The sequence below is a fragment of the Oikopleura dioica genome, chromosome XSR (assembly GCF_907165135.1).
Source record: "Oikopleura dioica chromosome XSR, OKI2018_I68_1.0, whole genome shotgun sequence".
NCBI classification, from domain to species: Eukaryota; Metazoa; Chordata; class Appendicularia; order Copelata; family Oikopleuridae; genus Oikopleura; species Oikopleura dioica.
Genome location: NC_137294.1, coordinates 5,252,424 through 5,277,225, shown reverse-complemented (window position 1 = coordinate 5,277,225; position 24,802 = coordinate 5,252,424). Strand labels below are relative to the sequence as shown.

The 24,802-nt window shown below is 42.9% G+C and overlaps 10 protein-coding genes across 11 annotated transcripts; 4 read left to right on the top strand and 6 right to left on the bottom strand.

Moving 5' to 3' along the window:
* Window positions 1-38: 38 nt before the first annotated feature.
* Window positions 39-2,644, top strand: LOC145708941 (uncharacterized). The gene is made up of 4 exons (XM_081786633.1): window positions 39-103; window positions 1,459-1,996; window positions 2,337-2,409; window positions 2,460-2,644. The coding sequence occupies exons 1-4, from the start codon at window positions 39-41 to the stop codon at window positions 2,582-2,584; spliced, it is 801 nt and encodes a 266-aa protein (XP_081642759.1). The 3' UTR covers window positions 2,585-2,644.
* Window positions 2,645-4,002: 1,358 nt separating this feature from the next.
* On the top strand, window positions 4,003-6,741 carry LOC145706833 (high affinity cGMP-specific 3',5'-cyclic phosphodiesterase 9A-like). The gene is made up of 7 exons (XM_081784280.1): window positions 4,003-4,147; window positions 4,842-5,025; window positions 5,419-5,608; window positions 5,689-5,835; window positions 5,895-6,051; window positions 6,099-6,318; window positions 6,360-6,741. Exons 1-7 carry the CDS (start codon window positions 4,080-4,082, stop codon window positions 6,597-6,599), a joined length of 1,206 nt encoding a protein of 401 aa, XP_081640406.1. The 5' UTR covers window positions 4,003-4,079; the 3' UTR covers window positions 6,600-6,741.
* A 2,010-nt stretch (window positions 6,742-8,751) lies between these two features.
* On the bottom strand, window positions 8,752-9,321 carry LOC145708939 (uncharacterized). The gene is made up of 2 exons (XM_081786632.1): window positions 9,086-9,321; window positions 8,752-9,043 (listed from the first exon to the last, which is right to left on the bottom strand). The coding sequence occupies exons 1-2, from the start codon at window positions 9,178-9,180 to the stop codon at window positions 8,752-8,754; spliced, it is 387 nt and encodes a 128-aa protein (XP_081642758.1). The 5' UTR covers window positions 9,181-9,321.
* Window positions 9,322-12,108: 2,787 nt separating this feature from the next.
* LOC145709524 (uncharacterized) lies at window positions 12,109-14,398 on the top strand. Its single transcript, XM_081787211.1, has 5 exons — window positions 12,109-12,517; window positions 12,913-13,006; window positions 13,147-13,284; window positions 13,356-13,556; window positions 13,647-14,398. Exons 1-5 carry the CDS (start codon window positions 12,303-12,305, stop codon window positions 13,761-13,763), a joined length of 765 nt encoding a protein of 254 aa, XP_081643337.1. The 5' UTR covers window positions 12,109-12,302; the 3' UTR covers window positions 13,764-14,398.
* A 102-nt stretch (window positions 14,399-14,500) lies between these two features.
* Window positions 14,501-16,281, bottom strand: LOC145709542 (surfeit locus protein 4-like). The gene is given in 6 exon segments (XM_081787231.1): window positions 14,501-15,065; window positions 15,068-15,113; window positions 15,201-15,442; window positions 15,488-15,713; window positions 15,781-15,983; window positions 16,128-16,281. Coding segments are annotated over 6 exon segments (855 nt in total). The 5' UTR covers window positions 16,228-16,281; the 3' UTR covers window positions 14,501-15,027.
* Window positions 16,282-16,417: 136 nt separating this feature from the next.
* Window positions 16,418-18,604, bottom strand: LOC145709514 (uncharacterized). The gene is made up of 7 exons (XM_081787201.1): window positions 18,536-18,604; window positions 18,268-18,494; window positions 17,844-18,223; window positions 17,726-17,794; window positions 17,467-17,681; window positions 16,705-16,839; window positions 16,418-16,641 (listed from the first exon to the last, which is right to left on the bottom strand). Exons 1-7 carry the CDS (start codon window positions 18,590-18,592, stop codon window positions 16,618-16,620), a joined length of 1,107 nt encoding a protein of 368 aa, XP_081643327.1. The 5' UTR covers window positions 18,593-18,604; the 3' UTR covers window positions 16,418-16,617.
* Window positions 18,605-18,644: 40 nt separating this feature from the next.
* On the bottom strand, window positions 18,645-19,438 carry LOC145709529 (UDP-N-acetylglucosamine transferase subunit ALG14-like). Its single transcript, XM_081787217.1, has 3 exons — window positions 19,251-19,438; window positions 18,911-19,207; window positions 18,645-18,868 (listed from the first exon to the last, which is right to left on the bottom strand). Exons 1-3 carry the CDS (start codon window positions 19,429-19,431, stop codon window positions 18,729-18,731), a joined length of 618 nt encoding a protein of 205 aa, XP_081643343.1. The 5' UTR covers window positions 19,432-19,438; the 3' UTR covers window positions 18,645-18,728.
* Window positions 19,439-19,680: 242 nt separating this feature from the next.
* Window positions 19,681-20,771, bottom strand: LOC145709520 (cyclin-C-like). Its single transcript, XM_081787208.1, has 4 exons — window positions 20,494-20,771; window positions 20,246-20,450; window positions 20,038-20,202; window positions 19,681-19,968 (listed from the first exon to the last, which is right to left on the bottom strand). The coding sequence occupies exons 1-4, from the start codon at window positions 20,744-20,746 to the stop codon at window positions 19,689-19,691; spliced, it is 903 nt and encodes a 300-aa protein (XP_081643334.1). The 5' UTR covers window positions 20,747-20,771; the 3' UTR covers window positions 19,681-19,688.
* A 30-nt stretch (window positions 20,772-20,801) lies between these two features.
* Window positions 20,802-22,692, bottom strand: LOC145709538 (uncharacterized). Of its 2 annotated transcripts, none has more exons than XM_081787226.1 (5): window positions 22,037-22,692; window positions 21,683-21,913; window positions 21,522-21,617; window positions 21,012-21,206; window positions 20,802-20,965 (listed from the first exon to the last, which is right to left on the bottom strand). In XM_081787226.1, the coding sequence occupies exons 2-5, from the start codon at window positions 21,750-21,752 to the stop codon at window positions 20,895-20,897; spliced, it is 432 nt and encodes a 143-aa protein (XP_081643352.1). In that variant the 5' UTR covers window positions 21,753-21,913; window positions 22,037-22,692; the 3' UTR covers window positions 20,802-20,894. The 2 variants fall into 2 exon arrangements, with proteins under 2 accessions (XP_081643352.1, XP_081643353.1); XM_081787227.1 differs by having other exon boundaries at window positions 21,683-21,910.
* Window positions 22,335-24,777, top strand: LOC145709527 (uncharacterized). Its single transcript, XM_081787215.1, has 3 exons — window positions 22,335-23,167; window positions 23,325-23,522; window positions 24,224-24,777. Exons 1-3 carry the CDS (start codon window positions 23,152-23,154, stop codon window positions 24,631-24,633), a joined length of 624 nt encoding a protein of 207 aa, XP_081643341.1. The 5' UTR covers window positions 22,335-23,151; the 3' UTR covers window positions 24,634-24,777.
* Window positions 24,778-24,802: the final 25 nt, after the last annotated feature.

The following is a 24,802-nucleotide window of genomic DNA, read 5'->3' as shown; positions in this document are numbered from 1 at the left end:
AGACATCAGCAACGGAAACCTTCGTGCCGTTATTGGTGATGACCTTAGATATCGTTCTCACTGGCTGCGAGCTCGTTTACCTCGACGACGCCCGACTCTGCCAGTTTGCTTTGTCTCCGTGCTTCCCAGTTGAACCTGCACAGCATGCATATGATTATCACCATCTGAGTAGAAATCATTTCTTGCGCTTTTCAAATTTACTTACGGGAATAAGCGGCATCATAAAGAAGAAGAGACTGAAAGAAGCTCAGGTTTACGCTTTCTTACAAATATTCTGAGCTTCGATTTAGATTCAAGTATATTTTCGCTCCCTGTTGCCTATCATCTTTCCATCTCGGGTCAAGATAAGACGGAAGATCGTCTGGGTAATGCTCCGAACAGGCGTATGCAAAAGAATTCTGGAAAAAATACCAACGAATTTGGCGATCCTTTAACGTTAGAAACTTGTCAAAAGACTTTTGAATACCGCCCTGTATAAGTTTTGCTTGACCCTTCAATTTGTGTTCGTTTTGAATGAGGCCCATGATTTCTCTCTTTCCAGGAATGAGGATCATCGTTTTTCGTACGAAGTGTTCGAGAAAAAAGGCACGGGGATGTGGTTAATCGCGCGGTAGATCCATGTCAGAGTGCGAAAAGAAAAAGAACAAAGCAAAGACAACTGTATCTCATTTATTCTGAATTCGTTCATCTTGATCCCTCGTGCGGGTCTATAATTCAGAAAGAAAACAGCTACGTCTCTCACAAAAGCACTCTAGAGCTCAATTTCGAGGTTTATTCGAAAAACACACACGCGTTTTTCTGTTCACTGCGGCTTGCACGTCTTCTTTTATTAAAATCATAAACACTTAAAAAAATATTCCTGAATTGCAAATTCTATGACATACGGTATTAGTAATACTCCTCCTAAGAGTCCTTAAGTAACTTGCGGCTGATGAATGCGAGTAATTAACTAACATTATGAGCCCGTAAAAACGTTTCCCCCGACCTGTCTTTTATGATCTGGGAAAATAAGCTTTGTAGAATCATCAAAACGTAAAACAGGTTCGTCTATTTTCTATTATTCTTAGTTCTTCGAAATATGTTTTTCTTTATTTTTCTAACAGCTACAAATGCACAACAAAGTATTATTGATAGTTGCTCGGCATGCGTTGCGGGAGAAGTATGCCATACTTTAAGAGAGGATAATGTTTTGAAGTACCAACTGCAGTGCGAAAAAAGTAAGTTGAGTTAACCGCAAGAATGAAGAATTCCTCTTATAAATCGTAAAATTTAAGAGATGATAACTGTGCATTTGTAGATGACGAAACATCCTGTAGACATGAGATTAATTCGCAGACATTGACCGGTTGCCCATTATCAAATTATTGCGAGGAATCGATTTTTGCTTCAGGAAAGCGTTTCCTTGACTAAATTTTCCTTCCAAACTTTGAAAATGATGTTCTAACGCGTAAGAGGAAGTAATGATTGGGACTGCGTGCCTTATCGTTCATGGGCGACCTGGTCCACATGGAGCACTTGCTCCGTAAGCTGTGGACTGGGAAGTCAGATAAGACAACGAGTCTGTCAAAATGGCGTGCCTGGGGAAGACGGATGCTCAGGCCAAGCTCAAGAATCAAAACAATGCAACCCACCTTGTTCATTTCCTGTAGAAACATGCCAAGAATGGCAGGAATGGAGTACCTGCAGCGATTCAAGTTGCCAAGCAAATCAACGAGAACGATGCCGTCAATGTACAGGGCAAACACAGTGCGAGAACGACGACGGCAATCCGACAACAACGAGCACTCAAGCTCCAACAACAAAGACTGATTTTTCAACGATCAGCCTCAATTTTAATACCGACAATAATAATGTTGAATCTGGGTTCTTTGACACAGCAGACACAACTCCACGACAAGTCTCAACAACGACAACAAATAAAGTCACCACCACAACAACAAGAATAATAACAACCACGTCGACAACGACAACAAAATCGACGACAACAGCAGCAACCGTATGCATAATTTCTTATACAAAATCTCAAATCACAAAATTCCTAAAGTTAAAGACTTTTATAAACTCTAGGCCTCACCTGAAGTGATTTTTCCGTCAACTACAGTAAATACCGCTGGTTTGGGACGCTCAAAAATCGTGCTAGTTTGGGACGGTCGGGCAAAATAAGGATCAAAGGCAAGCGCCCACGGCGAGTGTTTTTAAACTGACCGCTTTACCCGGAAAGCGAAAGTGGCGCCCGAGAGTCGAAAGCGAAAATCCTGCTGGTTTGGGACGCTTTCGTGAATTAGGACCGTCCCAGACCAGCGGTATTTACTGTATCTAATAAAATATGAATTCAGACAAACAGCTCTTCAAGTGATTCGTGTCCATTTGGCCAGGTTCTCAATGAATCCACCGGAAACTGCGACCTGGGTGAGTACAGAATAATTCTTTATGAAATTTGACGCATTTTTCTACCGTAGCGACTGGCTCGATAGCAGCTATCGCTGTGGTACTATCGCTGCTCGTGCTCTCAGTCATTTGGATCTTAATATGCTTTCTCTGCGGTTGTTGCGGATGTGTGGCGAAGCCATGCTCCAGTTGCTAAACTTGGCATCTTATACTTTTTTAATTTTCTGAAGTCATTTATAAAAAAACTGTAACACGCAGCCGAACTTATATTTTTAATGTAAATAAAACATATTCGTGGCTGAAGATTAATTTTTTTGAGTTTCATTTAGAATTTTACGCGAAAGTTACGGACGTCAGAATTTGAAGAATCTCTATGCTTACCTGTAGTTTTGTTATTCAAGTTAGTCTTGATGAAAAAAGCTCAAGATTAAATGCAAACACAAGGAGTCTACATAAATATACACGTAACAAAGTAAATTCGTTATTATTGAAAGTAAGAGGCGCTAGATTTGGCAGTTCGATGGCCAATGTCCAGCATACAGTTTTAATTAACAGGTTCATGAGAAGAGCGGGGACAGTTTTTATCGGCTAGCATCTGACACATCAGAGGATTAATAAATATAATAAATCGAGCTATCGGCTCCGCGGTGGACTATATAATTCGCAAATCTCCATTCCCCACAAGCAGTTTTCCTGATCAAGAGAATCTCAAACGAACTATGCAGTCGAACAGGTAACTTTACCAAATTCCAGTATTGCGTGAAGCACGTGAGTAAGAGAAGTGAGCTGGGATGAGTTGTGACTCGCTGGGCGGCACACTGGGGTAACTGAGTCACATTTACCTAATCTGCTAAAATTGGAGTGACCAATTGGCCTGAACAGCATAGGTGGCCCCTACGGAGCTCGCGACTTAGCTCTTTCTGCCCTTTTGAATACTACTCGCCTGGCTCCGTTTACTATCACCAAGTTACTAAAATCACGGAGGAAGTTGACCCCCCTTCTATTCATTAAAAATCAGACACCTCGCTCAGAGACCTCAAAAAATAACTAGAGATAGCTAGAAGAATAAGAATCAACTGAAAGTCAAGAAAACGGCAGCTTCGTCAAACAAAAGGCTCAGACAAAAAATAGGAAGCTGATCATAAACGCTCGCTTTTATTAAAGATACATCGAGGCCTACCTATAAGAGGATTTATAATATTTTAATATTTGGAAATTTCATTTTATATTCGCTCCGTTTATATATATATAACAACAATTTTTAAGACTTTTTTAGAATCAGTGAGTGCTTTTGAAAATCTCATACTTCTGGCGAGCTGCATGCGGCTATTTACTTATAAAACTTAATTATAAAATGGGCAGAGAATAACGATAGCGCTGGAATGGCTTGGCTCGGGCTTGACTCTAGCTCCCAAATTAGCCTTTTCCATGACGGCCAGCGATGACGCTTGCCCGACTGGGCTGACGTTGATTTCTTCCTGGGGAAAATTGAAAGTGGAAAAAATTTGCAGGAGTATCACTCGCTCACTATAAATAACGTGCTGTGACCGTGCAAATGGCCAGCTCACTAATTTTTACGGCTGGAGTTAGAGCCAGAGCGTGTAAGTGACGTTTTTTCTGTAGCCAAGTTGCCGCCGCGCGGGCTACTGTTCTTCTACTGCTGAATTATTCATCGCTGGAGAGACAGAGAAATGTCACTGCCAGTTATTGCTTCGGTTGACGGACGGAGAAGACCTTGCCCTAGGCGAGTCGTTGCCAGGTTAGCCAAAACCAAGTCCACGCCAGCGTCAAGTCCTACCTCGAATTTCTTTGTCGCAAGTTACAGTTACTTCAATCCCATATCTACAATTATGATTAGGCGTCAGAATACTCTCTCTTTCTCTCGCACAATTAGCTCTATCTTTGCTTTTAATATATACTGAGAGGTATTTTAAACATAAAGATTGAGCAATCTAAAAAAGAGAAAGTGACGTTTCAGAATCGATTTTTTGAAGAAGTCGAAAGCGACCACGCGGAAGATTTGCTCGTTTTACTATTGTAGAGATCGAGTACGGACAGCCGCATAAAACTGTAATATAAAGAAGTAATGAAGTTAAAGTAGGAACATCGGCCAAAAAAATTATTCTGATTGCTGAGAAATATTAACATTTATTTCTTAGAGATTTATATAATAATTGTGTTGGAAAAGGTCGTTCGGAATCGGGAAAGGAGGAGGATGAGAGTAAGTTCCATTCATCATTAAAGTTGTTAGCTTATTGAATTTCATCACTTGAGGCAGACCCGCGGTTCACGAGAGCCAGGCCAAGTTTGGGAGTCGAATCGCTTTGAAATCGCAGAGACAGAGTCTGCACCAGGCTGCACCTGCGCGAAACACATAGAGCACGAAGCACTTCACAGACTTTTAAATTTTTTTGAATTGAAATCCAAGTCTAACTAATTGGCGCATTGTTCAGAGTTGAATCGGCTAAATTGGGAAGAATTGATTTTCGCCCCGCATCATCGCCCTCGCCACAAGGAAATCGATCTACCAAACAACAAAAGAAAGGAACTCTCAAGAGACCCCATCCGGGAGGAATGGGCCGGCAGGAAGACGCCACAGAGCCGCCACTACTGCCCGGAAGTAAATCGACCAAAGAGGTGTGATTATTATAATTAAATCGCTCGTCAAGCTAGAAATAACGATGACAAGGCACATTTTGGCTCTTGTCTTTTTTCGGTCTAATTGCTTCTTTCTGTAGCTTAGAAGATGACTAGAAAATGTTAGAATAGAGAGAAGGTCCTTATTTAGGTGTATAATTTAATGAAAGTCTAACTTTAAATGTCTGTAGAATGCACTCCCATCGAAAGAAGAAAGAGAGCTTAACAGATCTGAAAAGAGCGAGAGGCGATAAATCGTGTTTACGGTCAGATCAAAGAAGTGATAGATCGCCTTTCTTTATTTTCTCGCTCTCTCGACGGATCCAAAAACTGATCATTATTTCAATTTTTATCAGTGGGCTCAACACATTCAAACAGCTAATGTTCCTTTAGGAAGAGGAGAACTCAAACGGCCACAGTCACGAGCTCACCTCGGTGGAGTTTCCTATCTTCTCGTACGATGAAGATGGTCTTGTGTCCGTTATCACAGAGATGCTCGATACTGCGGGCGTCATAAGCCATTGGAAGATTTCCACGGATCGGCTGGGACACTTCCTTCTCACAGTCAAGTCCAACTATCGAGGTAAAAATTCCTAAGAAGTACTTGAAAACACTTCACCAAAGCTCTGGTCTAGCCCAGCGTGGTCTAACCGTTCTTATCAGCCAATCCCTATCACAACTTTCGACATGCCTTTTGTGTGACGCAAATCGTCTATTCGCTGCTCGAGCTGCTCAAATCCGACTTGCACCTGGACCTCGATTCCTGGGGTGTGCTCATCTTCGCCGCCATTTGCCACGACGTAGGAAGCGGTTCATGAAGAATTTCTAAAAAAATATAGAGAGTAGAGCTTTTGTGAGCCCGCTGGGAGACCACCCAGGAGTTGCGAACAGCTTTCTCAAAAACTCGTGCGACGCTCTGTATATCCTCTACGGGGATTCCGGCACGCTGGAGCATCACCATTTTTCAACGCTGTGTAAGATTCTCCACCACCGCGACAACGACATTTTCACGAATGTCCTGGACAAGTATGGCCAAACATTTGTAAGAAAGTGAGATTTAATTTTTGTTAAAGAAAGAGCAATCTGCTAAGAAGGATCAAAGACTTAATCCTTTGCACGGATATGGCCAAGCAGCCAGAATTCATTGCTTCTGCTTCCAAAAAAGACTCGCTCAGCACCGACGAAACCCTCAAGCTTTTTCTAAAATGCGCTGACATCTCGAACGAAGTCCGCCCCAAACCGATTGCTCAGAAAATCGTGGACTCACTTTATCAAGAAATGAACATGGAAAAGGTATTTCTCGGTTTTTCTTCGGAAATTCACTGATTGTTCAGGAATTGGCAACATCACTCAATATTCCTCAAAGCGAAATTGAAATTCCTCGCGAGCAGCAGCAGTTCAACTTTCATCGCAATTGCGTGCTACCTCTATTCAATGTCTTGCTCCGCGCATTCCCGCGCACTCGCGATACCTTCTGGAGGCCACTGGAAGAGAGTGCACACGAGCTGGGAATCGAGGAGTGGACGAGTCCAGCCGAGAGCTCTAAAAGGAGCAAGACTCAAGGAAAGCCTTGAAATCAACGAAGACGCACTTGCACATACCAATTATATAATGATATTCCGTGATTTGACGCGCGAAGCCAAAAAAGAGTTCAGCTCGCAGAAAGTCACTCCTGTACAGAATCTGACTGCTGTTAGAGAATCCTGCCCTTGTCGATATTCCTCTAATAAAAAGATCCTCACTCAAGCGCGTTCTTATGCAAACTAGAAATCGTCCGTCTTCACTGCGGCAATGTTCGAAACAAAACTTGGCACTTAGGCTAAAAGGCACTTGAATTTCAAAACTCAGCCGAACAAAACCGCGCTCGACGTTGCAGTCTAAATCGTTGATTTTTAAAGAGAATTTTATGGATAATCCAAAAGTCCAGAGAGTCATCAAATACTGCTTACTGTTCTACTGTGGCGTCAGGAAGCGTTTTCTCTACAAAATGAGTCTCCTCACTAGAAATAAATACATTCTATTTGTTTATCCAATTAAGAAGACATCTCAAAGGTCGGAACCTTCATTTAATTGGAAACACTATGTTCTCCAAATATCCACAGCAATTTTAGTTTTTCTTCCGATAATCATTCAAGTTTAAGGAATAGAAAGAACACTTTTATCACAAAAAATATATTTCTATTCCGGCTTCATTCAGTCTCAAATTGACTAACGTTCTAATCATCGATCCTTTTCAAATTGCTGGAATTTCCTCAGCGATCGGAGCTTCCTGTATTTTTCTCTTCGGACTCCTGTCGAATTTATACAGCAAAAGAAAGCAGACAGGAGATGAATCATCACCGCATAAGAAGCTCACCGAAATTTTTACGGATATTTTTCCACCGAGGAAAGATTTTAGCAGATCAATTCATCAATCTATTTTTAACATGCGTACTTCGAGTACTGTACTCGTTAAAATCTTACTTAGGAATACTCTTAATGTGATTCTTCGGGGAATAATCGTAGGTGGATGGATTTTCTCAAAAGTGATCTATACATTCTGGGCTGATCAGTGGATTGGCTGGTCAAAAATTTCAAACGAGACAGAAATCCTCCAACATCCGATCCCACGACCGAATTGTAGTGGTCTCGCCTGCGGACTGAAAATAGAACATCTTATCGGCGTCTGGTTTTACTTCTTTGTTCACTTTATCCCAGCTTCAACTGGCATTCATCTCTGCAAAATGACTTATTCTCAAAACGAAGAAGAAGCCATCAATTCTCTGGCGGGAGTAACGATAACCATGTTCGCGTATGCTTGGGGCACGATCCAGTTTATATTTTCCACATTTTTTACGACGTGGACAACTTATGTAGACGTTCTTGCAATTATATTTCCTCTATTGGTTCCATCACTCAACACTCTCTCGTTGGTACCCGCGACGATTTCGTTAGGCTTTTTCATTCTCGAAACGATCGACAGACTGATTTTCGGTGGGAGGACTTGTGCGATTAATCGAGGAATAGATCTGAGTAAGACAACGTTGCTGGCAGTTATTTTAATAGGTTCTGGTCCACAGTTTACTCTGGCACAAATATATTTGGACATCAACTATTCTTGTGAACCATATTAAATAGGATGTATCATTTTAAAAATGAAGATGATTTTTTTCGTGGGGACATCTTTCCTGGTTTGTTATGTCTGGAACTTGGCTGTGGTCGATTATCTCTTTCTGACTCTTCCTTGTTTTCAAGTGCTCAAGCAAGAAATAAATTTCCAACAACAAACACGATTCGCCCAGCTACGCCACGTTCTAATTCCTCTCCTCTTATTAATTGCAATGATAGTAATTGGCGCAACAGAAACCGACCGGTCTTTCGGAAAACTCCTACAGCGAGAAATCGTTTTTAAATCAATAGTCGGAGTCCTGCTTGTATTCAACGCTGTTTGTTTTGCTATTGTTTATCAAGAAACGGGATGGCTACGACAAATGATCACTGACTTCATACTTCCAGGAACGGGCAAAGAGCTAAAAGCCGGAACCTTTTTTATACTGCTATAGAGGGTCAGCAGAGGGCGTGATTCGTATTCTGACCAAAGCGGTATATAATATACCGTATATTTAACACAATTAGCGGTCAATTGGCCTACTTTGTCTAATCGACAGAACAGGCTTTAGTTTCTACCAGGGATGGGATTATTTATTATGTCAATACTTTTTTCTTTCCATAAGGCAGTGAGTAAATTCAGGCAGATAGTGTACGGTACATTTTGCTCTCCAGTGCTCGAATTTTCTTTTCTCGGTCATCTATTTCTTTTCTCATTCTTTCTCTGCCCTTTTTAAGTTTCTTTTTCTCTTTGAATCGTTTCTTCAAGAAATTCTCTTTTTCTTTTTCATCGAGGTTATTGTCCTTCTTGATCTCGCGCTCATGAACTGCCATGAAGCTCAATTTAGCAACCGTTTTCTGCAATTCATTCTTCGTTGACATCTGCGCAGATTGAAGGGTCTGCAGTCTCTTATCATCATCTTTGAAGTCACTGAATGGTTGACATGAAAAAATATCCAGAGTTTGGTTGTACCGAAATACATCTTTTGGTAGTTTTAGTCTTTCCGACTTGGATTGTGTGCAGGCATTCGCATCCATGTAGTTTTCTATCTTATAAAGAGCGAGCATCCTCTATTGAAAATGTCTGAAAATATTAATTTAATCAGCCCCAACACACTTGGAGTTCTTTTAATCGAATGATAGAAATCAAAATAAGGACCCAGACTTATACTGCCCCGAATCACACGCTGATAGATGGTAAAAATGATGCGAAATATTTATTATTCTCTTTCAATAATGCCCCGCCGAGTGAAATCAGGTCAAAAAGCAAATAGCAGGTGTTGAAATCGAGCGGTAATCAGTAGAGGGATCTTTACCTTTTTCGAATCTCTTAGTACTCAAATAACTAATGGTGAATAAATTTCATACGTCGCTTTTACATGAACAAAAAAAGATAATCGCAACCAATACAAAAGCTTCATCTTCTCTCATGCCCGATAAGGAACAATCTGCTTGTATCAGCTTTGGAATTTCACTGGAATAACTCCATTCGAAACCCGTATAACGGAAGATCCAATTCTGGGAATATTTCTCTTTCATTCCTTTCGTGTACTATGGATCGAGCCTCTTTGGTACGGCACTGCGATTTTTCTGAGTCTCTGCTTGAGATTGATCACTCAAAATGTTCTTGTCAACGAACCATTCTACGCATCTGAAATTATTGCCCCTGTTGCAGTTGAAATCGTCATGATAGTGTTTACTTCCTTCATCTTAAAGATGAAATTCATCGCCCAGCAAATTCAAAAAATGATCGGCCAAAATAGAAACTTTGCATTACGATGGCTGCCTTTTAGCGTCATAAACGCTATAACATCGTCTATTTTCAAAAGTCCTTATGTGTGGACGAAAAAAGGCAGTTTTGATCTGCGAGCATGGACCCCAAATCATATGATCAAGATTTCCAGACCTAAAACAGGCACGAAGATCAAATTATAACCACGGCAAAAATCCATTTGATTCGCCGATTTCAAAATCTCGACATCTTTGCTACAGACATCAACTCCACTGAAAAAGCTGTATTCGACAAAAAGTCATCAGAAATTGCGGCACTTATCGCCGACAAAATAACGCTTGCCTCACCCGGCGTTAGCTGGCTAGCAAAAGAGAATGAAAATGAATTCGCTATGCTTATTTTCAAACACTCGGATAGTTATTTGTCTAATTTCATAGGACAGAGATTTTAGATATTTCTTACAATTTTTTGTTTCTGTACTTATATAATCCTCAACTAAGAGATCTTTACGGTGAAAAACGAAATGAACATGTTGCGGAAGTCCGTGCTAAATGAACAAGTGATTGCCGAGGAGAGAAAACTTGTGAATAGAAAAGAAATGGATTGGTACTGGCCGAAGTTTGCGGCTTCTTTAGCCGACGCTTTCATTGAATATCTAGAAGACAATGAGTCTGAGCATGGTCAAACTCTGAAAATTAACCAAATTGCACCTGTTGTCACCGAGTCAACTGGCTACTATCAAGTTGAGGAGGACATACCAGAAGCGCCTCGAAAAACGATTCCAGGAGACTGGCATTATATTCCAATGGATGTTAGAGTGGCTCTGGAATCTTCAAGAAATCGGTGCTTTTCTTTTTTCTTTCAAATATTCGAAGTTTGCTTAAAAGACTCGGTCTAAGATTTTACCAAGACGATCTTCGGCGAATACTTTCTTCCTCTTCAATTTCGTCGAGAGATTTGGTAAGCCGGCAATCAATTTTCAAAGGGATGTAAGTAAAAATTGACATCATCTTTCAGAGTACACTTGAGAGTCTTATTGGCGCGATTTTAATAACAATTAATGACGATGCTTTCTGGGACTTGTTGCAAAGCGAAAATAATGCTAAGCTAAAATGGATTCATGAGAGAACTGATCTCAATCGTCTGGTTGTGTCAGCTGCTCTTCAGAGTTTTTCCGCTTTATTTCAAGTCGAAGCGGAAACGTATCTTTGGGACTCTCGTGACCTCAGAGTAGCGATTCAAAGTGGCAGTCCTTGCATTGGCCTAAAGATCCTAAACGTAAGTGTATGTCTTCCCGACAAAAATTTGATAATTGTAGGACTTCGCGGAACTGACCTTTTTCTCGAAACGAGATAGCGAATGGTCCGTGTGCTCAATAAGCAAACATATCCTTGAGTCAATTTTTCTCAACCGAGAGTACTTCGACGATGTTTACTTCGAAGCACTTACAACGGCGAATTTCAGCGGTATTCATTCAGGAAACGTTATCTACTGAAACTCGTGCTCACGTACTATGCTAAAGTACAGCAAGTCAACTGAGTTCGTCTTTACCATTTTTATGTCAAATATTTGGCAGAGTAGTGACGCTCAATGTAAATGTCTGCTTCGCAATGTAAATTGATGTTATGGAAAGATTGTCTGAATCAAACAACCTTTAGAAAATCCCAATGAACCACCATAGCATGAATAACGAATCGTTGATAACATCTCCTGAGGTTCCAATCGCATCGTTCTTTACCACTGATTCTTTGCTGAAAATGTCGCTGAATATGAATTTTAGTTTACCATTCTCAATCGAAACTTAATAAAATGATTGTCACTTGTTTCAACTGAAGTTAACTCGCTGAATAAGCCCTGGCTTGTAACATCAACAACTGGGTGATGCGGATAGGTGAACTTAGGAGGTGGCACGCTGATAACACGCGCTCAGAGCGTGAAGGCTCTGAGCTGTGAGGGCACAGGCTGGGCTAAACTGGGTGCGACAATTCGGCCAAAGTTCTGCAAGTAATTATGTAACTCCTTTTCTGTTGTGTAAATACAAGTTATGCAAGACGCTACTTTCGGTGAGGGAGTCGCTGAGGCCCCCGCGCACGGAGAAGGCTCCTGGCCCAAGGAAGGACACGGACTAAGCTGTTAAGGTTAAGCGCGGCGGTGGTCACCGCATTGGCGCGGAAGCAGCAAGGACTGGCGGCGGAGGGAGAGAAGCGCCCACGCTCTCTCCGTGCCGTGTAGGCGCATCAGGCCAAGAGAGTCGTCCGCGGACTATGGCTGGAGCCACACTTGCCGAGCATTCCCCTAAGCGCACAATCTCCCTCTCCTCCGCGCAGTAGAGCTTTTTCCTAGCGCCGCGTGCGTTCAGCAGCGTGTGCAGAGCAGTCAACCCCCGCCGCCGCCTCCCGAGTCAGGAACGATCCACCCGCCAGGGAACGAAGAAGACGGTCATCATCATCCGGAAGCTATGGTCGCCACTGAGAGCAAATCAAGCGCCAAGAGCAATCGAGAGCTGGGATTCAGATTCTCCGATCAAGATGCGATGGATGTCGACTACGTCCTAGAGAAACCAGTGGAAGATCAAGAAAGAAGCCCAGTCGAACACGGCCGAAGCGGAAACGACAACAACCTAAGCCTCCTCTGCCTCGCCGCGGAGCAGTTCAAGGATGAATCGCAGCTCAAGTAAGCACGCGCTCATTGTAAATACTTCATACTAGAGAGACGGGGCGTAGCATCAAGATCATCTGAAAGCAAAGATGAGAAAGTCACTTTTCGAGTTGAAATATCATGAATTGAAATAAAAATCTTATTTGAAAGCGAATCACCGCATTGTCCCTCTCGAATCGCTGCATTCGGTCAAAAAGTCGTAGCGTGTGTAGATTTCCTCGACTTTCGTTACAGGCATTCCTGTCTCTCGAGCACTGTAAGCGCCCATTATCCCGGAGAACGAGTTAATTGCCTTGTTGTGAAGATTTCAGTTACACCTCTCTTTCCAGTTCAATTTCGAACCCCGAGAGGTCGCGCAAATTTAGACACCCGATCCCTGTTGCTTCCTTAGATTATGATTTTGCCCTTAGTGTGCAGATGAACAGATACGAAGGTCTGGTCAACTCGCATCACTTGCCGATTGATGAGCGTAGTCTCTGGATCAGTGCAGCAAGAACACTCCAGGTGACTCTTTTCGAGAGATTTTTAAGAATTACTTCTGGGCTTGACAGTGTTTTTTAATCCATTTGTTTTTCATTTGGGCAGGCGTGCTCGTTACACAACACTCACGCACTGTGCCCAAGCGATAACCAGACTCGCTTCAGGCGCTGCGAAATAGAAAATCGGAGAAGATGCAAGAACACGAGAACCTGCGACAGATGGGCCGGCAGCAACACAATCGGCGCGCTCAACTTTTGTCAAACGCCGGAAAACGCGGCATCAGCGACGGGAATGAAGGAGGAGTAAGTATTTTGTGATTTTTGACGCCAGTAGGACCGTTTTTGACTAAATACGCATTCTAACATAGCTCTAGGAGTTTATCAGACGCAAGCGGTCACTGACGACTCCAGGCCCGGCGAAAAACATCCGCGGAAAGACAATTAACGACCTAATCATGAGACAGCCGCCGCACCATTTTGATGTTACGATTTTGCCCTACACAATGCAACGCATCGAAAAAACAGGCAGGAAACAGGCGGAAATGGACCCAGATGCCGTTCTTGATCATCCCGAGGTACGTGATGGACTAGGGCTTTAATCGCTGGTCTCAGCGATCGAGCGCTTGACACTATTGAGAAAAAAGAATGAAATCGCGTTTTTATAGATGCAAAGCGAAGGCGAGAAAAGTCCAAGCCCAGAACCCGTGCATGCCAGCGTCATCGTAAAGCTAAACGACATGCCGCCAAAAGTCTCTAAAGGTGATCCTTCAAGCGCGCCATAATTCATAAAGAAAAACACTTCTCTTTATTTCTGATGAAAAAACTTGCTTTATATCCTCTTCCCTGACACAGGAAGTTTACCTTTTAATTTTGATATTACCGCTACCCATTCTATCTTTCGGTGATAAGATTAACAAAAAAACGGAACTACAGTGAGACTACTGCCTAGTACAGATCGACCGCCCATCGAGTGAATGTTGCTCTTTTCATAATTGTGTTACAATTGTACTGTAAAAAGAATGCGAGACGGGCGTGCTATCTGTAAAACGCGGCACTTACTGTAACTGTATGCTTGCGAAGGAGAATCTGGTTGTTCAACAGCTGTCTAATAATACGCCACTAGTAAACTCTAACTGTATCCTCCTTTGCGAACACTGTCCTCTTTCTGCTTCGGGTGACTAAGAATCCAAAGAGTAAATAATTGAACGTGCAGCTTTCGATTTCTCATTTCCCCTCAAAAAACCAACACACGTATTTTATCCTATCCGCAGCTGCTCGTGAACTCCTCCCCTGATAAGTATGCGAAAAATGAGTGTAGTTAGTGTTTTCTATTTGATAAACTGTGATTTGTATGTTTGATGATATGATTGATTTTCTGTTTGAATATTGTGAGTGAGAATATACTGTCAAACGATGACCCGTTCAGCCTGCACGATATTATCGAGATTAAATGAAATATTATTGAAAGTTCAAGACATATTACCTGTTTTAAAACACGGCGGAAATATGCCGTCAGTTTGCTTTTTGGTTGTCTGAGAGTTTAATTCAAGAAATTGCACATTGTTTTCGCACATATTTAAATTAGGTGTAGATTTGTCTCTCATGGTACTTCAGGACTACTTGGAGGAAAAGTAAACTAGAAATGAAAAGCAGGAATAGAAATGAGAATGTAGAGAGAGCTCTACGAAGGAGATGAGTAGTACAGTATGAAATGTGACATTCAAGGGGTCAAAGCAGCACATTATTAATGGAGATGGGCACCGAAAATTCAACTTAGATATGTACGCAACTTGACGGTTACAGCTGTTTCGGCCTAAATGTTACAAAAGTCGACCGAATAAAAGGTATTGAAGACATTCGGAAAATTAAATAGTTCTAGTTTTGGTATCGCGTATAGATCTGGGATAGCCAACACCAAATGAGTATAAATAGTTAAATGTTGAAATAAAGGAGGTGCTCGCTAGACTAGTGATTCCCGGGGATATGTTCGATTAGGTTACTGTTCAGTAAAAGCAGTAGAAGGACTGTTAGTGAAGAAAACGTAGTCTAGAAGTCCTTCTTTCTCTTGTCGATGGAGACTCCCCGGGACCGAAGGCAGTCAGTAAAAGAAGACCACCGCTGACAGTAAGAGCCTGAAATATTGCGTTGACTGATGATCATTGATAAAGACTATCGCCGGGTTTCAACCACCTCAGATCGAAATAAACACGATTGTTTACCTGGAAGAAATCGTATTTCTTGAAGTCCCACATAATAGAAGTAGATCTATGACGCCAGAAATCGTTGAGAATGCAGTTGAGAGCGAGGAGCCAGCAGACCATGACCATGGACGCGAGTTTGGTCTTGTAACCGACGGCGACGAGAAGCATCAGGCCCATGCCGACGCAGTTGACGAGGAGATCCTTGAGACTGAAGGTAAAGTGGAGGAGAGTCATGAACATAAAAATGAGCAGGATGCGACCTAAAAACGAAGCTGAAGACTCATGCTTTGGTGGCCTTGCGTTACCAGATAACTGAAGGTAGTTCTGGGACTGATTGTCGTCGAGAGTGGGAACGCCGGCAAACATGGTGGAAGCGGCCCCCATGACTTCGGCCAGAAGAAGACACACGGTTCCACAAAGAGAAAGATTGCGCGCAAGGAATTTCATGTCGAACAGAATTTTGTAAGCGACGGTTTGAAGAATAATGATGAAAAATAGCGAAAAGCAAGCTTCCTTGACATGTTTTCGGGCCTTTGAATGGGTTAGAAAGCCAGATCATACATGGATATCGATCCAGTTATATAGCGTGCTTTTTAACCCGTAGCAAAACCATGCCAGACGCCCCAAGCTGAACTACGAGGTTCAAAAAGACAAAAAGAGACCCTAAATCTCTATAAAACACGTGGATAAAGACTGTCTTCAATACCTAAAAAGCTGCCGCACCCCAACTCGACGCCATGTAGTCACGCTGCTCGCCCCACTGAAACCACATTCGGACGCCATCCTCGATAAATGTCGAAACTAAGAGAAGAACAATTGAAAAATAATCTTGACTAGCCAGGATCCCGATTAAAATCAACAGTAATTATAGATGGAAATAGTCAAATAGTTAACCCACGATCCAATGAGCAATATCACACCGTGATAAAAGTGTAGTATGCTTACCAAGGAATAATCGCGCAATATGGGGCAAGATGTGTTTCGTTTTACGAAGAACTCCATCGGCAAAATCTTCTGCTTGCGAAATCAAGTTGTTCTGAGCCATTTTAACGATTCTGTCTGAAGATTTTTCAGTCAGACTTGGCAGAAGATGAAAATATTCTCGGTACAACTCTCCCAAAGGACGAATTCTCAGCCGGTCTATTTATTTACACACGTATTTGCGTCTACACGCGAAAATGATGACCGAGTCTTATTGTAATTTTAATGTCTTTTGAGAATGAAACACAAGAGTTTGATTTTTATGAACTATTGGTCCATTATGTTTTATTCAGCGAAACATGTAGTTATGCGAACAATAAATAATTTTAGTTGGGAGTCGAATGACAACAAGGTTGCAGCGGACCATTAACAATAGAATTGAACTTTGCAGGTTCGCAATAAATAGAATTTTTCATTCATGAACGTCACCAATATGGTGCGATTTCGATGGAATTTAGACGTTGGAAACAAGGAGGAACTAAAATAGAATTTTTAGAAGAGTAATTGACGGCCAAGAGCTATTCAAATAGAGTGCACTTACGAAGACCATGGTGAAAACCATTTTGACGTAGTTGGATCGGCCGTAGAGGGTCTGGGTGTTGAACTTGGCGGCGTTTCGGGGGGAGAAGGGAGACAAGTCAGTCAAGGTGTTGACGGTGGCTGGCTTGATGGCGACCTGAAAGATGTAGCGTTAGATGAAATTCCATAAGAATTTTTCGGCAAAAAAAATTTTTTGTGAGCTATCAGCATATTCTGAAAGCCCGTATCAGAATTAGTGGAATCCCCAAATTCTAGCACTTGATGACGTCACGATGACGTCATCACTGATGATTGAAGGTGAAGAATCCTAGAAACTTAGGTACGCTTTTAGAGAACGTTTTTGTTGAAAAGCAATTTTTTTTCTTTGCGGGAGGTTATTCAGCATCAAAAACTACGTGGGAATCCGGAAGAATTTTTCCGAACCGACCGGTTACAAATTGAACCGCCAAAATGACCGGCTGGTTATGGCCGGTTCGAACCCGGATTCCCGTGTAGTTTTCGATGCTGAACAACCTCCTGCAAAGAAAAAAATTATTTTTTCGACAAAAACGTCTTCAAAAAGCGTACCTAAGGTTCCGCGGTTCTGGACCTTCAATCATCAGTGATGACGTCATCGTGACGTCATCAAGTGCTAGAATTTGGGGATTCCACTAATTCTGATACGGGCTTTCAGAATATGCTGATAGCTCACAAAAAAATTTTTTTGCCGAAAAATTCTTATGGAATTTCATCGTTAGCTCTATTAGATTGAATGGCCCTTTACCAAGGACTGGAAGCCGTTAAACTTGTCGAGGACGGCAGCATTGGCGGCATACTCAGCAGCCTGCTGGCTTGGAGTACCGGCGCCCTGGAGCCATCCGTAGACTGGACCAAGGGTGAATCGGGGGAAGCCAGCATCGTTGGTGATGAAGCTAGCCTCGGTGATGCCAGAGGTAGCTGGGGAGACGGTGGTAACAGCGGTCTCGCCATCAGCCTGGACTAAAATACTGGTTAAAAATGACTAAAACAATACTTTGTATTACCGGTCTCAACGTTGGCAGGGACTGGGGCCTGGATTGGGATTCGGACAGTCTGTCCAGCGGCATCTTCTCCTAATAGTAAAAATAAGAATTTGGTTTTAGGGTACAAACAATTAATTACCCTCAAAGAAGAATTCGCCGGCCCAGGCACCGTGGACGGCCTCAAGGACGGGCTCTCCAGTGTGGGGCCAGACTCGGTCCTTGGATAGGACATCCTCGATGCAGCCATTTTCGGGGTTGAGTGGCATCCCCTGGTCCTTGAAGTGACCGTGCATGGAGACAACTGGTGGGTATCGTTCGACAAGGTTGATCCAGGAAGCGGTGTTCAACATTCGGTGACCTTCGATGGGAGATGAGCCGGTCATCTTTGGTGGGGGACCCATGTAAAGGTAGTAGAGGTTAGAAAGAGCTCGGTTCTCTCGTCGAATTCGAGGGACGGCATCGGTCCGGGCAGCCTCGATGGCCTTGGCTTCTTCAAGGAAGATTGGGCCAAGAGTGTTTCTTAAAACTTTTATCCAAGAGTATTTTAACAAAGAACGACTTACTTGATCTGGTAGGCCTTGGCGTTGTCGGCCCGCATCTTCTCGAAGATAGCGAGGGTCTTCTCAAGGGTGGCATCGGAGACCTGGCCTCGGATTCGGTGGGGGATGAAGTCCTGGAATTCGACAACGGCACCCAAACCAGCTTTGACGACCGGATCGTAAACATTAGTGACTGAAACATTCCAGTTCTTGACACCGGCAGCAGAGGCGGAAGCCTTGAAGGCAACGGTCTAGAAATGGCATGACTAGGAGTATTGCCAGGAGTACTTACGTTCATGAGGCCCGAGTTGGCAACAACGGCGCTGGCCTTGCGAATGGAAAGTCGCATTCTAAAAGGGATGAGTTAACGTAAGTTTTTATGAAGGCCGCGTTCGTCGCAGTACAGAAATTTAAATATTATTGAACAATGGAAGCAGTAAAAGTTACAGACGAAGAAGAGGACAGTAAAGAGGGTAAGTAGGTGGTTAGAAACGACCCCGGTAAATGGCGCGAGGGTATTTTAGAAGAAGTTGAGGCCACTGTACGAAGAATACGTCGGCAATCGGATAAAGCAGCATTCCAGTCATCGAGAGCTTTTCAACCCTGCAGAATGACTCGACAAAGACTAGATAGTCAGGTCAAAGCAAGAAAAACTGAAAACACATACCTAGTTTTACATCATGATTCGTGAACAGTTGCAGGCAAAATGAAGCAATTACAATGGGGATACATGTTCCAGGTCCATTGAGAAGCAACAAGTCAGGTCGATCGTCGAAGACGACCGGGATTGAGGCGAAGATTGCTTTGGCAGTAGACAATAATGTACTTGACCAGGTTTGCTTTACTTCTCTCGCCCTTGGAATGACTTGGAGTTTGTACGGTTTGATTATTTTCTGCTTGGCCATGAAGGTAGATTGTCGATCGGTATCGGCCACGACAACTGTGATAGGGCCGAACTCGTTATCTGATGGCGAATTTGATATGGGAATAGATAGAGCCGTGAATACCTAAGACAGAGAGAATCCGGAGCATTTCTGTTGTGTGGCCGCCCGAGCCAAGGACGGCCATTACTCTCACACTGCCGCCCCTTCTTTGCGCAATTGTACAAGCCTTGCCACGCTGGAAAATAAGTATTTTGACGAGTCGATAGAATGGAAAGAGCACCAGAATCCAAAGTACTGCCAGCATCCGATCTCTAAATGAGGAAAGTGTGCTTGACGGGTTTCGGCAATGGAGGAGTTGAAATACGAAGATAGCAGTGAGAAGATGAGCGGAATCGGGAGTACCAAGGGTTTGCTAAGTCATCTGACTAGGCTGGGAGGTGAGATGACCTCCAACGATTTGTTGAGTCTCATTGCGGATCACAGAAGGTTCTTTTTCTAGTTACAGAAACCCTCCCTTAGTAACGTCCTATTAGCAAAAGCGTTCTTTACGTTGATTCCTGTCTATCTAGTAATCCTGCTCTCAGGTTGAGCCTTCGGCATGCTATCGTAGAGCTTCGCCATCGAGCGGTCGTCGGGAAATTTGGCCCACACGCCGTACATAGCCAGGATTTCTTTCGTTATCTTCGCCAACTGTTTGAGATCAAGGGACAGCTCGGCGAACCAGTCGCTAAGCTTTGGTCGGCCGTGAATCTGACGGTCCATGTAGTTGAGTTGGATGCCAGACATATGTAGAGCAGCAAGAGCGATCATGTAGGGAGGATATTGAAGCATTACATCAGATCTATGAAATGCGAAATGACAAATTGAAATCAAGGAAGACTCCTCCAAAATGACAAGCCCTGAATTTTACCTGTAGGAATCATTTAGGATGCGCCAGGCCATGAGCGATAGTCGATCATCGGATTCTTTGATATTTAAGTCTTGTAGAAATTGCAGTAGCGGGCGATAAGGATGGTAAATAATCAAACAGCAGTCCATCAGCTCGAGTAAGTAAAATTCGCACTCAAGAATGTTCCTAAAAAGTATTGCTACGGCTTAAAATCAGACGTCTCACTTACGAGTTTCTGTAAGGATAGTCGGAGATCATGTGGAAAATATCGCGGAATTTGCAGCGGACAATCTGAGTCATGGCGTTGATCAGCCGATTTTGCGATATTTGTCCGCTTTCTTCTACTTTGGAGGCGAGAAAGAGGCAAGTAGGTGCCATCAGTAGAGGATCGCACGATGAGAAGCTATTTCTAACGTAGAATCTTCGGAAATATACTACAAAATAATATGGATCAGTAAGTTCTGAGGAAAATTTTACCTGTTGCTGTGGCTATAACTTGCTGTCTGGACTTGAGCTGCTCGCCGATTGCTTGAATGACGTTTGCGAAGAGTATGATTATCTTTCTATAGTTCTCGTCCGCCTCGTCCGAGTTCACCAGATCCGGGCGTTCGCCTTTGTATAGTTTGTTCATAATGTATTCGCGGTCGCTCTTGACTGCCTCGCTTTCAATCTCGTGTGGCTCCAACAGCCACTGGCGACAGTGCGAGCTCTGCCAGAAATTGCCCGCCATGTTCTCGAATTTCTAAACGCTTAAAAATTTGTCAGAAGCGTCCTCGTAGACAATCTCATATTGGAATAAGATTTAACTTTCATAATAAAAGTTTCGATGAAAGATGGCAGCGGACGGTCACTAGCACGGTGAGATAATGAATTTAAATCTAATGAAAGATGATTCTTGATTGACGGTTAATTGCGGTTGGTTTACGAGCGGGATCGCGAGCGACGATTTCTAAAGATAGAGGTTGAAGGTGAATGAAGAACGGCTGGAGCTGAACCTGGATTTGGATCTAGTCCTCGATTTGGAGCGCCTTTCTGAGCGAGAGCGGCTGCGTCTGGTCGACCTTGAGCGGCGCCGTGAGTCAGACTGTCTTCGAGAGTGTGATCTTGAGCGTCGACGTCTTCGATTCCCCGAGTAAGACCGCCGCCGAGGAGAGCGAGATCGTCTCCGCCGTGGCGAGCGAGAACGTCGTCTTAAATTTCCATTAGATAATTGAACACTCGTGCATTGGGCGACTTTTGAGACTCTTTCGGTGACCGTCTCTTTTCGGCACTTGCTAATTCTCTCGTAAATTCGTATCGCCCTTTTAAGAATCGTAAGTGGCGTGTCTGCTTTTCGATTTGGCGCGAGTTTTCGAAAAAGGCGAATTAGACAGACAGAGACTACAGTATCGCTCTCGTAAAGTGGTAAACTAATCGTAGGATCGTGCAATCGTTCACTCTTAAATCAACATCACCCCTGCACTTTAAATTTCTGGGTGCTTTGCCGCCGAGAAAATAATCCTTACCTCGACTTGCCGCTCGGTTTCGCCAGTTCAGCGCGCAAACGGGTTGACCAAATCGAAAGGTTATGCAATTTTCTCGCAGCGTTTCTTGCGTCATTGCTAAACGCGAGTTTTAGGGGACAAGGTCAAGAAAACTAACTTCAAAACGGTTTTTAAGACTGTACCTGTGTTTGTAGACGATAAAGCAAACGGTTGGGCAGCGACGGATGAGAATGAGATCAATAATCTTTCCATAGCGATCGAATTCCTTCTCTAGCTCGTACTTTGAGATGCGCGTGTTCAAATCAGCCACTTTCACTCGATAACCTCGAAAGGCCGGATCGTAACCGTCCACGTGGCCAAGCACTGACCGAGAGCGGGATCTTGACCGGCTTCGGCTTTTCGATCGGCTTCTGCTAAAGAAGTAGATTGATTTACCGGAAAACACTTTTGCATGAAAAATTACGGTGTCTTTTGCTTTGCTTTTTTTTAAGAAAAGGGGACACGGATTAAAGAGAAGTTAAAATATGGGATCTTACCTTGAGCGGTCTCTGGACGCGCTTCTTCCTCTAGAACTCCTGGACCCGGATCGCGAACGGCTGCGAGAGTGACTCGGAGTCATTCTTCAAAAAGAAAACCAAACTGTTAATTGAAACATACCAATCAAGAAAACATCAACTGATGACATATTCTAGAATAACTTTTCCCGTTTTCAGATTTTCGACTTTCTCTCAATTTTTCTTTCTCGGGCGTTTTTCGAGGCGCGCCATCCCTGGCTCCAGGCATAAATAAAATGCCAAAAAGAAAAGATTCTAGAGCCGAGGAAATGAAGATGAATTCAGTTGAGAGATGACACAAGAAAAAATTACATTTTTTCGTTTTTTTTTTCGCGTTTTGCGCGGGCGGGTGTTTGTCACCGAACACTAGCGCGCGGCCTCCAAAAAGTCGCGAAAAAACGAACTTTCGCGAATTCCTGAATCGTTCACTTCAGTCTTCTTTTCTTTCGATACTCTTAGCTTTTAGTTTTCAAACGAAAGCAATTAGAAATTCTCGTCGAGCGGAATTCTGCCGGAACAAACTTGACTTTCTTCTTTTGCTCTCTTTGAATCACCGTTAAACGGTTCGGGTTTGAGTTTCGGTTCGGAAAGAGGAAGGGAGCAATTCAGAATCTACTGGAGGGAGAATTTCTAACCCTCGGTAAGGAAATCGAGCGCGGGAAAGGAGCCAATCAGAGGCGCAGCTTTATGGGCGAACCAACTCAAAGAAATCCTTCTCGCCGGCCCGCTACTGGAAGAATAATTTCTCCTTTCTTACTGGATAGTTTTCTTGGATTTTTAAAAATTATGATTGTCTTTTATTCATCGATAAAACGATAATTTTTTATTGGATCATCTTATTCAGTTTTTGAAATTACTTAAATTAATAATAATCAGTCTATCCGGTTTGTTTATCGAAAGACAGACAGAGACTGTATTAACTGGAAGAAGCTCAATCTCCGCTCATTTATGTTTATGAGAGAAAGTGGCGGCGGCGTAGTAGAAATGGCAAAAATAAGAAGAAATGACTCATGCGCCCAGTGACTCTTCGCTGCGCCATCATTGGCCAATACTGCTAAAAACTTACGTTGAAAGAGCCAGAGCAAAAGTTCCAGACGATGCTGTCGAAGCAAGGTGTCCTAGCTAGAAGGGTATTTAATTAGTTAACGATACAGTATAATTTTGATAATTCATAAGCTCCTGAATTGCTTGAAGATGCATATTTTGACTCGATAAATTATTTTTTCACATCGGAAAAGGGATTTCGCCGATTAAACGAAGTTATTTGTAGTATTCTTCAACCGCTCGCTAAACTACCGTCTGATCCGGCGGAGTGGGGATTTCGCAGGTGGAGATTCGGCGAAGATTTCGGCGGATCCATGGACAGTTCTTGGTGTTTCCAGGGATGCCACAAAGTCAGAAGTGAGAAACGCTTTTGTTCATCTGGCCAGAATCTATCACCCGGACAATAACCCCTCTCAACACTCAGGTAAGAAAATGCTGAAATTATCGTAAATCGTCCTTTTATATAAAAATTGATGATTTCATTATAATTTATTAATATTATTGGTTATTTTTCTGAAAGGAAGGGGCTGGGTGCGCGTCAGTTAAGGCGATTTTGCTATTTGCGTCCTTTAAGGCATTGCGTCAGTTAAGGCACTTGCGTCAGTTAAGGCGCTGAAAAATGACTAGTGGAATTCTGATATAAAGTAGGGTCTGCCTGATTTCTTGATAAAATATTACTTTACCAATTCCTAGGGTAAGTGCCAGAGTTAATATTTTCTCAAGATAATCCTTTTATATTCAGTTATAAGCTGAACCGCTGGTTTATGATTGAATTTGAAGTTTTTCGTGATAGAATAAATTTATTATTTGTAAAAATAAAGGTTCGGCACTAAAATTTTAGTTAATTTTCTCAGATCGTTTTCAATGTATTTGAAATTATCTGAAATTTAAATATTTTGAATACGCTGTTAAATTTGAGATTGAAATGAGGAGAATTTCAAGGATAGTTACAATCGAGGTAATTAAGCAGACCCTAGTTGATATCACAATTCCACTAGTAATTTTTCAGCGCCTTAACTGACGCAAGTGCCTTAACTGACGCAATGCCTTAAAGGACGCAAATGGCAAAAACGCCTTAACTGACGCGCACCCGAAGGGGATTTGAAATACGAAGATTGTTTTCAGATGCCAAATTTAACGAAATCCAGAACGCCTACCGCGAAGCAATGAAATACGCCTTGCCTGGAAAGGATCGAACTCGCAGAGAAGGCTGGGTGAAAAAGGAGCCGCCGAAGCACTACGCTCCGAACCGCGCGATTCCAGAGTACACGAAAGTGATTGAGGCGATCGACGTCCGCTCCAAAGTTGATGTCGAAGCAGAATACAACCGCGACCCGTTGAAAGTAAAATGGTTCATCTACACGGCTCTGGCTACGCTGATTTTTGGCTTTTGGGGCGCCCTTCTTGTCCAGACCCCGGATCTCGCCTCGCCGGAGAACTCGGCGACGCAGAACTTTATAAAGGCTGGCAAGGCGGATAGAGAAGCGATTCTAGAGGCGAAGATTCAAAGCGAAAAGAATCAAAGTCTGAAATGAATAAATCGAAAATGATCGCTGACAATGATTCTGAAATGCATTCGTGTTTAGAATGGCAGAAGGGGAAACGAGTCTGGAGACGAGGATCTTCTCGATTCAGGAGCACCGCGCGATGGAACACGGCCGCATGGAGCGCGCCTTCGAGCAGTTCCACAGCCAAATCGAAAAG

Bases quoted from the DNA above. Each gene is read 5' to 3' on its own strand.
- LOC145708941 (XM_081786633.1), top strand. From the start codon at position 39: ATGACCTTAGATATCGTTCTCACTGGCTGCGAGCTCGTTTACCTCGAC. The intron at 104-1,458 runs GTTTGCTTTGTC...CGTAAGAGGAAG, and splicing joins GACGACGCCCGACTCTGCCA to TAATGATTGGGACTGCGTGC. The intron at 2,410-2,459 runs GTGAGTACAGAA...TTTCTACCGTAG, and splicing joins CACCGGAAACTGCGACCTGG to CGACTGGCTCGATAGCAGCT.
- LOC145706833 (XM_081784280.1), top strand. From the start codon at position 4,080: ATGTCACTGCCAGTTATTGCTTCGGTTGACGGACGGAGAAGACCTTGC. The intron at 5,609-5,688 runs GTAAAAATTCCT...CGTTCTTATCAG, and splicing joins AGTCAAGTCCAACTATCGAG to CCAATCCCTATCACAACTTT. The intron at 5,836-5,894 runs GTTCATGAAGAA...GCCCGCTGGGAG, and splicing joins TTGCCACGACGTAGGAAGCG to ACCACCCAGGAGTTGCGAAC.
- LOC145708939 (XM_081786632.1), bottom strand. From the start codon at position 9,180: ATGCTCGCTCTTTATAAGATAGAAAACTACATGGATGCGAATGCCTGC. The intron at 9,044-9,085 runs GTACAACCAAAC...TCAACCATTCAG, and splicing joins CTACCAAAAGATGTATTTCG to TGACTTCAAAGATGATGATA.
- LOC145709524 (XM_081787211.1), top strand. From the start codon at position 12,303: ATGGTCGCCACTGAGAGCAAATCAAGCGCCAAGAGCAATCGAGAGCTG. The intron at 13,285-13,355 runs GTAAGTATTTTG...ACATAGCTCTAG, and splicing joins GCGACGGGAATGAAGGAGGA to GAGTTTATCAGACGCAAGCG. The intron at 13,557-13,646 runs GTACGTGATGGA...GCGTTTTTATAG, and splicing joins CCGTTCTTGATCATCCCGAG to ATGCAAAGCGAAGGCGAGAA.
- LOC145709514 (XM_081787201.1), bottom strand. From the start codon at position 18,592: ATGCGACTTTCCATTCGCAAGGCCAGCGCCGTTGTTGCCAACTCGGGC. The intron at 17,795-17,843 runs GTAATTAATTGT...TTTTACTATTAG, and splicing joins CGGCGAATTCTTCTTTGAGG to GAGAAGATGCCGCTGGACAG. The intron at 17,682-17,725 runs GTAATACAAAGT...CCAGTATTTTAG, and splicing joins CCCTGCCAACGTTGAGACCG to TCCAGGCTGATGGCGAGACC.
- LOC145709529 (XM_081787217.1), bottom strand. From the start codon at position 19,431: ATGCTGGCAGTACTTTGGATTCTGGTGCTCTTTCCATTCTATCGACTC. The intron at 19,208-19,250 runs GTATTCACGGCT...ATTCGCCATCAG, and splicing joins CCGGATTCTCTCTGTCTTAG to ATAACGAGTTCGGCCCTATC. The intron at 18,869-18,910 runs GTATGTGTTTTC...CTGACTATCTAG, and splicing joins GAATCATGATGTAAAACTAG to TCTTTGTCGAGTCATTCTGC.
- LOC145709520 (XM_081787208.1), bottom strand. From the start codon at position 20,746: ATGGCGGGCAATTTCTGGCAGAGCTCGCACTGTCGCCAGTGGCTGTTG. The intron at 20,451-20,493 runs GTAAAATTTTCC...ATTATTTTGTAG, and splicing joins AGTTATAGCCACAGCAACAG to TATATTTCCGAAGATTCTAC. The intron at 19,969-20,037 runs GTAAAATTCAGG...CGCATTTCATAG, and splicing joins ATCCTAAATGATTCCTACAG to ATCTGATGTAATGCTTCAAT.
- LOC145709538 (XM_081787226.1), bottom strand. From the start codon at position 21,752: ATGGAAAGATTATTGATCTCATTCTCATCCGTCGCTGCCCAACCGTTT. The intron at 21,618-21,682 runs GTACAGTCTTAA...ACTCGCGTTTAG, and splicing joins TTTATCGTCTACAAACACAG to CAATGACGCAAGAAACGCTG. The intron at 20,966-21,011 runs GTTCAGCTCCAG...CTCTATCTTTAG, and splicing joins AGGACTAGATCCAAATCCAG to AAATCGTCGCTCGCGATCCC.
- LOC145709527 (XM_081787215.1), top strand. The intron at 23,523-24,223 runs GTAAGAAAATGC...GATTGTTTTCAG, and splicing joins TAACCCCTCTCAACACTCAG to ATGCCAAATTTAACGAAATC.